Source organism: Herpailurus yagouaroundi, unplaced genomic scaffold, assembly GCF_014898765.1.
Source record: "Herpailurus yagouaroundi ecotype Mexico unplaced genomic scaffold, PumYag 379, whole genome shotgun sequence".
In the NCBI taxonomy this organism is placed as follows: Eukaryota; Metazoa; Chordata; class Mammalia; order Carnivora; family Felidae; genus Herpailurus; species Herpailurus yagouaroundi.
The window spans coordinates 1,171,548-1,181,797 of record NW_024412596.1 but is presented as its reverse complement, the minus strand read 5'-3'; the positions used below and the strand labels follow the sequence as shown (position 1 = coordinate 1,181,797).

The window sequence follows — 10,250 nt, the reverse complement described above, 5'->3', positions numbered from 1 at the left end:
CGCGGACCCGCCTGCGGCCCCCGCCGCCATCCACAGCCAGACTGCGGCGGAACCGGCCGGCCGCCGCTCGCCCCAGCGAGTCTGGAGATGCAGCGCCAGAGTCCCCGCGCAAACGTCTCCCTGGGACCTGACTTCCCCCTCCAGACTCAAACCTGTCCCTAGCCGGTCAGCCCCCAGATACATTCCGAGTCCCTCATCCTACCAGCCAAGCCTCCCCTCCTAATCTGGACCCCTTAGGCCCAACCCCAACCCTGCGGCGTCCTGCTGGAGCCCACCTGCGAGGAGGTTGAAGGAGCGGGCAGAGCCTGGTCAGCAGCGAGTGAGCCAGGCCGCTCCTGGGCTGGGTTATAAGGCAGCTCCTGCCCTCCCCCCAGCCAATGTCCCCAACCTTCTCCGGTGACCCCTGCCCTTTCCTTGCCACGGATCCCCTGGCAGGGTCCTATATTTAGGGAAACCTGAAGCCCCTGACATTCAGGCCAGCGTGGGGCCTAAAGTGAGAGAAGGGGGAGGAAGCTCTGGGCCTGCCCTAGTTGGGGGGCAGGGGGAGGGCCCCTGCCCACTCACCCGTCCATCTGAGGAAATTTCTTCCTTGGAAATCCAGCCTGAGGCCCTCAAAGGTTGTCAAGAGAAATCAGTCTTTGCCAGGGATCTGTGGGGAGGGAAGGAGAGGAAAGGGGACTCAGATCTGTGGCCCTCTCTGCCTCCTTCTCAACCCCCTCCCCTCTGGGCCCTGATGATGGCTGTTGTGATTCTCAGGAGACCAAGCTTTTGGCGGGAGAGCAGCTGCAGGCACTACACTCACCTCAAAATAACCAAGAGTCCGTGGACAAGGTGTGGTTGTGGTACCCCTATATCCTGACGCTCAAGGCTCAAGTTTGTCCCAATGTGGTCTGTGGTGAGCAGTGTCTCCCACCCTCACCTTCAATTTTAACAGTTTATGTGGGGAGGAGGAGAGGCGGGGAGGGGCACCTGCCAGAGCACTAGCCCCTCTCCCTCCTGGCCCCCCAAAGGGGTTGCAGTCCAGCGGGCCAAGGGCTCTCTGAGTCCTGCTCTGCAGGAAGCCAGGCTCTCCACAGCTGGTTCCCGGGCTGATGAGCTGGGCAGGCCATTTGTGGTTCCAGTGGCCTAGAGAAAGGTGTCCAGTGGCCCCTCAGGGAAAGGGACATGTGGGCCCAGGAGGTTGGCCGCTCCCCAAAGGGCAAGGACTCCGGGTCCTCATCGGAGCTTGATCTCAAAGCAGAGACAGTTGAGGCTCTGGCAGTCAGGAAGTTGGCACGCACAGGCACAGTCACAGAGTGGGCAGCAGCGAAGGCAGCGAGAGGCCCAACCCTGAGGGAGAGGAGAAAGGGGTGAGGGCGGTGGGCAGGAGGAAGGGTGACCAGTGCCCTACGCTGTTTCCCTCTCAGGGGAGAAGGGAACAGAGAGGCCTGGAGACTCCCATTTGCCCAGTGGAACAGAGGGTACCGTCTACCATTCTTGGGAACAAATCAATTCCCTGTGCTATTAAATCAGCAAGGAGGCAGTGTTCCAAACAACTGAGTTCAGGTGGTTCTTTCCTTCTTCCTATTTAATAGACAAGGAGACTGAGGACCAAATAATCCTGTTTGATTAAGTCCCAATGTTCAGCTCCAAGATGATTCTACTATATCCTTGTGGCCTCATTCAATTCCAAGCCAGGAGACCGGGGAAAGCACACATTTTCTGTCCATGATGAAAATGACTTGGTTTTGTGAATTTCTTCCTTGGCATGAGACCAGATTGCAGGATCTCGTTCATCATTTCTGAGCGCCTACTCCATGCAAGGCACAGACTGTATTCATGAATGACTTTTAAAAAATCTCAATTGTCTTTGAGAATGGTAATGTGCAGATCTAAGAAAATTTTTTAGTGTTTCACACAGAGTCACCTCTCTTTTATGTATCAGAACCTTGCACAGGGGGCCTCTTTACAAAAGAGGCAATGGAGGCTTAGAGAGGGGGATACCCCTCAACACCAATGCCAGGAATACCAGCTTCCTTCTGGGTCTGCTGGGACAGGGACAGTTTATCTCATGTCACCACTGGCCTAGCATGGGTACTCGTGCTCAGTAGGTATGTGAGAAACAAATGAATGTTGAATGAGTGGATAAATCAAATCATTTCCCCCTCTTTGGGCAAAGAAGAAAGAAGAGGGCTTCAAGGAAATCAGAAGGGTCTGTCTCGGGAACTAGGAACAGCATGTCCTTGGTGACAAGAACGGAGAACTGTCCTATGTCTCCCTTCCTGCCCTGTGACAAGGGTGATCTGTGACTGCTTCACGCATGGACTGGAGTCAGGCCAAGTGGCTGGGGTGGGACACACCCAGGATGTGACAGGAGATTGGCTCCTGGAGGCCTGAGGCAGAGCTAGTGACAGTCACAGTTGCACAGCTCAATCAGACACCAGGCCAAGCCAGGAATAGGGGAATGACCTTTCAAACAGCTGAGGTTTGGGGGTGCGGTGTCAGATGACTGGTGAGATCAGATATCATTAGGGGCTGAGGTGAGGGGAGGGGATCTGCCCGCTGCAAGGACAGGGGTCTGAACTGGGCTGGTGTAGTGCCAGCAGAATTGTCTCTCAAGAAGAAGGCTAGAGGTGTCATGGTGGAAGGGAGATTGAAGTGGTTCCCTTGTGTTTGATGCTGGGGTGGTTTGGGACCTCCCTGGGGAGTCCCAGTCTGGGCATGAAGCGGGCTCTGTGGGTTTTTGGAGGACCACACCGTCACTCCCTACACAGGACCGGTGGCTGAGAGACGCTCCGTTGCCATCAGCTCAGAGGAGAGGGTATGAAAAGTATTTCTGGGCTCTGTCCACTGGAAGGGTTTACAGCTAGTCATTTATAACTGTCTAATGGATTTCTCGACTCTCACAAGCAGCCATGTGGCTTCTCGAAGGAATCTGCTACTTCAGTACATTAAGCAAGAATGCCACAAGACCGTTAACCCTTGTGTGTTAGGCTCTTTCTGCTTCTATTTCTCTCACTTTGATTTTGGGAAGGCCAGCCATCTTTAGTGGTTAGAGCTCAGGCCCGGATGTGAATCGAATTCAGGCCCAGGTTTGGCTAATTCATGTTTTGAGCCTCAGTTTTCTCATCCAAATGTGCCTCCTTCATAGGCTCATGGCAGCAAGGACAATGCCTGGTACACAGTGAACACTCAATGGCAGGCAGATATTCTTGTCCCCGATCTCTCCCCCAGGTTTTTAAATAGGCTCCATGCCCAGCATGTAGGCAAACCGGGGGCGGGGGTGGGGGGAGGGGGGCGTGCCGACTTTGCCGCAGGTCGTGATCTCCTGGTCTGAGAGTTCGAGCCCCGTGTTGGGCTCTGTGCCTATAGCTCGGAGCCTGGAGCCTGCTTCGGCTTCTGTGTCTCCCTCTATCTCTGGCTCTCCTCCACTCGAATTCTGTCTCTCTCTCTCTCAAAAATAAATAAAAATTTAAAAAAATAAATAAAATAAACATTAAAAAAAAAAAAAAAAAAGAACTGAACCGAGATCAAGAGTCGGCCGCCCAACAGACTGAGCCACCCAGGCACTGCCCTGAACAATAGTTCTTAACCCTGATGTGCCCCAGGGTTTGTTTAATTAATTAATTAATTTGTTAAAAATGCACGAAATCCAGGGCACTTGGGTGGCTCAATCGGTTGAGCAGTCTGACTTTGGCTCAGGTCATGATCTCACGGTTCATGTGTTCGAGCCTCACGTCGGGCTCTCTGCTGTCAGCGCAGAGCCTGCTTCACATCATCTGTCCCTCTCTCCGCCCCTCCCCTGTTCGCACTCTCTCTCTCTCTCAAAAATAAATAAACATTTAAAAAAATTTTTTTTAATTCACAAACTCCAATCCCATCCCAGACCTACTGACTGTGGGGCCTGGACGCGTGGTTTTCTATGTCTCATATGTGCCTCTGATCACACACAGGGCTGAGAACCAACCATTGCGCTGTATGACTTCATTTCTCATGGTCTAGCATAACTGCCTACTTTTTCTTCTCTGCCCTTCATTCGAATAGAAGCCCTGTGCGGCCAGGACCGTGTCCAGCTTGTTTTGCTGAGCCTCTAGGGCCTGGCACAGGGCTTCAACAGTGACTCCATAAATCTTTGGTAGGTGAATACATAAGTGAATGAATAAATGAATGAGTGAATGAATGAGATCCTTGCCACATGCTTGTGAAAGAAGCAGAGCAGGCAGGTTTGTCCCAGAAAGGAAAAGACACCTGGGTTTGTGTCCTGGCCTAGGCCTCAGGTGACTCACTCAAGCCTCTGTAAGCCTCAGTTTTGGACAGCTATAAAATAGGCAAGAGCTTTGTAATATTTGTGGTCCTTGTTACTATAAGGAAACTGAAGAACAGACACTTTACTCCGTACAGAGACGGCTCAAGGACAGAATGATCCCGCCCTGCTCTGTGTCATTCTAGAATCCTTCCTTCCTGGCTCTGGCTGAAGCCGGAAAGATCAGGCCCTGAGGTCTCCAGGTCCAGAATTCCTCACTCCATCCTCACGGGTCTGACCAGGGAGGAAAGGCCCAGACTGACAGAAGGGGCAAAGGGCAACCTCCCTCCCCCGCCAGTCCTGGGCTCCTCTCCCGGCTACCCCTTAGAAACCAAAAGCAGATTATTTGAAGGAGAGCCCCTTGCCTCATAATTTATTTCAAAACTCACAACTTCTCCCAGGAATTTAACCAACTAAGGTCCGCACAAGTTGGGAGTTTGCTGGGTCTTTTATCCTCCCTCTTTCCTCCTGGGGAAGGTCATCACTTCAAAGGCAAGAGCTTTGCTGTCTAAATCTGAGCCCCAAATAGGAAGGTGGTCAGTTACATTTAACATCGTAAAACCCACAAAGGCAAAAATGGCCTGGCCTCTGGGAGCAAGGCTCCTCCCTGAGGATTCTGTTTCAACACACAACGGAGCGATTTGCTCTGCAAGACTCTGACCGAACCTCCCGGAGGCAACTTGTCCCCCTGCAAAAACAGGATAAAAATACTTAACTATCTACACACACAGGCATAGCTAGGGGGTCAAGGTGTGATGTCCAGGTAAAAAGGGCAAGTAGCAGTTGTGATGAAACAGTTTGTGTGGTATGACCCCATCTTTACCAAATAATGGCATGATATAGCAGGAATAGTACTGCATATTAGTATATGAGGGACGTACACAAAATGTAGCAACCTTGGTTATGGAGCTGGTTTATAAAGTGACTTGTACTTTCTATGTTTTTCGACACGCACACTGTAATCAATGCTTTTCATAATCAGTACTATATAGCTTTTTAAAAATACCCAGCGCTCTTGGGGCGCCTGGGTGGCTTAGTCGTTTAAGCGTCTGACTCTTGATTTCAGCTAAGTCATGATTTCATGATTCATGAGATCGAGCCCCACGTCAGGGTCTGTGCTGACAATGCAGAGCCTGCTTGGGATTCTCTCTCTCTCTCTCTCTCTCTCTCTCTCAAAATAAATAAACATTAAAAATAATACCCAGGGGTGCCTGGGTGGCTCAGTTGAGCGTCTCACTTCGGCTCAGGTCATGATCTTGCAGTCCGTTGAGTTCGAGCCCCATGTCATGTCGGGCTCTGTGCTGACAGCTCGGATCCTGGAGCCTGCTTCGGATTCTGTGTCTCCGGCTCTTTCTGCCCCTCCCCTACTCGTTCTCTCTCTCTCTCTCTCTCTCTCTCTCTCTCAAAAATAAATAAATGTTTAAAAAATACCCAGCTCTCAGGGTTGCTGAGAAAATAATAATGCCAGTAAAAGTGGCACACTGTCTGGAATGTAGTGCTCACTCAGTGAACAGAAGGAGTGGTGAGAGGGGTCGTTTATAGTTCCGTTTTCGGAAGCCATTGTGTGCCCTACATGGTACTCACCTTTCTCCGGCTGCCACCCTGTTTTCTTCTCTCAAAGTAGTTTTCAGCACCAGAAAAGTATGTGATGTGCTGTTTATGGTGTCTTGGGCTGTCTCCCACTGAGCCAGGACCCCGAACGGGGCCTGGCCTAGAGCAGGTGCTCAGCAATCAACGTTGTTGAACAACAACACAAAAACGCACAGAGCGCGCCCAGGTCGGGGCTCGGGGAGCCAGGGACAGGACAAGAACTCACAGCTTCGGTGGGCTGGGGGCAGCAGGCATCCAGGCAGCGGGCAGGGCTGGGCAGAGGGAAGTCGCAGGCTTCCGCACAGGTCCAGCAACAGTCCTGGGGCCGGGAAGCACCTTGCTTCCTGCAGGGGGAGCTGCAGTCCGTGCAGCAGCCCTGGGCCTAGGAGATGGAAAGGGCTCAGGATCCGGGCCAGGTGTCATGCGGGGGGGACAGGAAAGGAGGGACCGTGATAGGTACAGATGCGGGGACTAAATGGCAAAGGAGCCTCAGAGTAAGGGCCTGCAGATGAGGGCACCGACTGACCGCCTCCTCTTCCCCAGAGCCCACCCTTCAGCCTCCACCAGGCCCCTCACCAGCAGGCAGTGTCTCGTCAGCAGCACTACACCGAGCAGCAACAAATAGATGCCCACAGCGATGAAGACGATGGCGGGGATGGGGAGCAGCAGGGAGGGACTGCTGACGGGAGCCGGGGTTGGGTTCCACGGGCTAGAGGAGGCCTGGACAAGCACAGGAGGAAGGGGTGACAAGGAGGTGGGAGGGGCTGCAGGAAGGCAAAAATACCAGGAGGGACACCGGAGGTGGCTGGGAAGAGGGGAGGAACAGCCATCAGATGCTGGGGAGAGAGTCATTGGGACTACACTGTCCTGTTCCCCAAATGTGACCTTCCTCTGTCGCCCCCGTTTCAGCACCATCGGTACCTGTTGATCATTCTAGAATGTTCCAAGATGTGTTGCTCTTCCTCTCAGAATGCCTCTCCATAACATATCTATTGTCTCTGATTCCTCTGTACTACTTTACTGTCCCTTAGGCCACATTACTGGCCGCTGACTGTCTTCCAACCCGCAATTCTGCCCCTTCCCATCCCAGCTGTGTTGTGTATCTGTCCTTTCCTTCCAGTCCTTCAATGGCTCCCAGTGACTCAGTCCAAACTTCTTATCTCGGTGACAAAGCCCTGAGCTAGCCCTGCCCACCTCAGCCTCCCTCCTCCTCCTCTCCACTCCAGCCATACTGAAGTCCCAGCAGCTCCCCAAACGCCTACCCTCTCTCCCACCCCCGAGGCTCTGCCCGAGCTGCTCCCCCAGCCTGGGATGCCTCTTCTCCTTGATTACTTGGCAAGCATCTCATCTTGCCAAGAAGCGCGGGAATGTGCGCTCCGTGGGAAGTCTATTCCCGGCACTGTCTCACAGCTCTCCTCCGGAGCTCGAAGGGTCTACGTTGGGTACAGAGCCCCCTGTCCAGTCCGGGCTCGAAGGCAGGCAAAAAGTCAGGGCGAGTTTAAGGCACTTAGGGGGTCCCTCCGGGAAAGGGTAAGGGGCCTAGGACTCACGTCCATGGGGCAGGACAGCGCCGGTCAGTCCAGGAGCTGCAGAGGAGAGAAAGTCCTGGGTCTCAGAGGCTGAGAGGGGCCATTGGACTGGGGTGCCCGATACCCCCCGCCCAGTTTGGAGAAACTGAGGCCGAACGATGGCTACTGGTCGGGACAGTGGGGTCGGGGGTCCGGGGGATTCGGGGCGGCGCCCCCTCGCAGGCCCCAGCCTGGCCCTGGCCACACCCTTGACTGTCCCCACACCCCGGCCCCCTCCGTCCGCTGGTCCCCAGCACCTGCACCCGCGGGGCCGCGGGCGTTTCACGGATTCCGCGCCGCTCTCATCCAATCCGCCGCGGCGGCAGCACCGCCCAGAAGCTCCCGCTGCTTCTTGCCGTTGCCATGGGGATCCGAGCGCCGCTCCTACGGCGGCCGCCGAGACCCAAATTCCTTCTCCCAGCCGTTCTTCTCCGGCCAGATCCTCTGCGGTCACCAGCTCCTCGTAGCCATGGTCTACCAGGTTTTCCCGCCGTTACTGAACGGAAGTGGCGATTTCCCGCTGCCACCTGCCGCAGTCGGACCCCCATCTTGTGCGGCGTCCGGCGGCGCTGCAAAGAAAAGACTGACACCCGGGGCTACACCAGCAGCGTGCTGTGTGACTTCGGCCAAGTCACTGAGCCTCGCTGAGTCTGTAAAACCGGGAAACGCCTGCCTTACGGGGATGTTGTAAAAATCAAAGCTACTTGTTAACTGTATACCGCTATTCTTTTTTTTTTTTCCCCCCAACTTGGCCGCACCCATTTCTATTGACAGTGTCCTAATTTAAGACTTCAGCGGGTCTCTTTAAACTTCACATAATTGTCAGAGTGATTTCCTCCCACCCACATCAGATCTTGTCCCTTTTCCGGGGGGCTGGGGGGCTCAGTTGGTGAAGCGTCAGGCTTCGGCCCAGGTCATGATCTCATGGCTCTGGGTTCGAGCCTCCAGTCGGGCTCTCTCCTGACAGCTTGGAGCCTGCTTTGGGTTCTGTCTCAGGGTCTCTTTCTCTCTCTGCCCCTCCCCTGCCTGTGCGCGCGCTCTCTCTCTCTCTCTCTCTCTCTCTCTCTCAAATATAAAAATAAACATTAAAAAAATAAAAAAAGGTCTTTTGTCTCTTTTTTAAAGTTTATTTATTTATTCTGAGAAAGAGGGAGAGAGAGAATGAGTGGAGGAGGGACAAAGAGAGAGGGGACAGGATCCCAGCCGGGCTCCGTGCTAACAACAGAGAGCCTGATGCGTGGCTCAAACTCATGAGCGGTGAGATCTTGACCTGCAGGGAAATCAAGAGTTGGATGCTTAACTGACTGAGACACCCAGGCACCCCAGACCATGTCCCTTTTCTATTTTAAACCTCCGGAGGCTCCCCAGCTGACTCCAGGATAAAGCCCAAGTGCTTAGCTGACAACATCATCCACTCTGGGCCCCTTTTGTCTTCCGTTTGTTCATTCACAGCATATCCAGGCTCTGGGACTCTAGCAGAGAATAAAGCTGACAAATTTCCTGCCCTCATGTTGCTTACATTCTACTAGGGGAGGGGAATCAGATAATCTGTAAAACCATAACTAAATAACAATATGTAATCATTCTTCCAAATTTCTACCGTAGGACCTGTTCAAGTTTCCTGAACCAGTGCAGAGGGTCTCACAGCTCCACACATTTGCAGATGCTGTTCCCTCTGCCTAGAACACCCTTCCCCTGTTTCCCTCTGAAGAGTTCCCTCATCCTTCCAGCCTCTGCCTCAGGGAGGTCTTCCTGCCAACCTCACGGGGAGGTGGCTGCTTATGGCACCATATATGCACCGCTGTCCCAGCACTGATGACAAGCTATTTGAATTCTCCACTTTGCTCCCTGGTTAGACGGCGAGTGCCTGGGTCTGATTCATCCCCATATCCCAAGCCCTGGCAGTTCCTGTGGTCTTGGGGGCCTCGAGTGAGTACTCACTGATTCTGTGAATGAATCAAATCCAATGCCATCCACCAATGAAGTGTTGTTATCCAGATGCCCTACCTCCTTTGGCTCTCAAGCCACTCGGGCCTCCCACTTTTCATTCCTGACCTTTCTGGTTCTACGCAAACAATGCTTGCGCTCGTGCACACTCACGGAAGCACGCCTCCCCCATGGAGGCCACAGACTTCCTCCATGATTACTGTATCTGTATCTGGGCATGTTCCCCTGAAAGCAGTGCCACCGTGTTCCTACTTTTGTCCATGTTGTCCACCCCGAAGTACCTTGCCACATTGCTGCCCCTGGGGATCTCCTGCACCACAAGGCAGCCACAGAAATCACCAGGGTCTGTGTCCCTGGTTCCCAAATCTCCCTTCTCACCTTCAACCACACTGACAGAGTCCCGCCCCGCCCCCGCCCCCCCCCCCCGCCCTCCCCAGCCCTCTCAGTGGGAGCTTCAAGCCCAGAAGCTTGGGCTAGCTGTCCCCAATGTCACATTGCTGATTCTAAGTCAGGGGCAGATTGCCTTCTTGGGACTGTCTTCTTGTCTGCCCCATCTACTTTGCAAAACCCCAAGGCCCAAGATGAGGCCAGTCCCCACCCCAGCCCCAGGAAAGGTCTCAGGTGACACCCACTCCCGCCCTCTGTTCATTTCCTGCCAAGAGAGACGTCAGCCTTGGCAAGGCCTCTGGACACGTCCGTGGCCTGCAGTGGTCAGACTCACTGCCGATGGTATTCTGTTCCTACCGGGGGCTCATACATTATGCAGGATGGCGGACAGTGCACCGGGCCTGCTCGCCGTAAGACCAACCAATAAGATGGGTGATGTAGGCACCCCACTCTGCCAAGGCCACCTCTGCCCTCCC

At 53.8% G+C, this 10,250-nt stretch overlaps 2 protein-coding genes across 4 annotated transcripts in view; both read right to left on the bottom strand.

The window, feature by feature from the left end:
- ALDOA (aldolase, fructose-bisphosphate A) overlaps window positions 1-412 on the bottom strand; it is a 10,608-nt gene extending 10,196 nt beyond the window's left edge. The window contains exon 1 of the mRNA XM_040463248.1: window positions 276-412. The gene's annotated coding sequence lies outside the window, so the exon portion shown is untranslated. The remainder of the gene's footprint in view (window positions 1-275) is intronic.
- Window positions 413-559: 147 nt separating this feature from the next.
- Window positions 560-7,778, bottom strand: LOC121022243 (keratin-associated protein 10-2). Of its 3 annotated transcripts, XM_040463253.1 has the most exons (6): window positions 7,698-7,778; window positions 7,423-7,458; window positions 6,449-6,592; window positions 6,099-6,254; window positions 803-1,329; window positions 560-649 (listed from the first exon to the last, which is right to left on the bottom strand). In XM_040463253.1, the coding sequence occupies exons 2-5, from the start codon at window positions 7,426-7,428 to the stop codon at window positions 1,216-1,218; spliced, it is 420 nt and encodes a 139-aa protein (XP_040319187.1). In that variant the 5' UTR covers window positions 7,429-7,458; window positions 7,698-7,778; the 3' UTR covers window positions 560-649; window positions 803-1,215. The 3 variants fall into 3 exon arrangements, with proteins under 3 accessions (XP_040319187.1, XP_040319185.1, XP_040319186.1); XM_040463251.1 differs by lacking the exons at window positions 7,423-7,458; window positions 7,698-7,778 and having other exon boundaries at window positions 6,449-6,989; XM_040463252.1 differs by lacking the exons at window positions 560-649; window positions 7,423-7,458; window positions 7,698-7,778 and having other exon boundaries at window positions 656-1,329; window positions 6,449-6,989.
- Between the last annotated feature and the right edge of the window lie 2,472 nt (window positions 7,779-10,250).

Coding starts and splice junctions, on each gene's coding strand:
- LOC121022243 (XM_040463251.1), bottom strand. CDS start 6,787: ATGGTGCTGAAACGGGGGCGACAGAGGAAGGTCACATTTGGGGAACAG. Junction 6,255..6,448: donor TGACGAGACACTGCCTGCTG/GTGAGGGGCCTG, acceptor TCCATCTCCTAG/GCCCAGGGCTGCTGCACGGA. Junction 1,330..6,098: donor GCCCCCAGCCCACCGAAGCT/GTGAGTTCTTGT, acceptor CCTCTCCCTCAG/GGTTGGGCCTCTCGCTGCCT.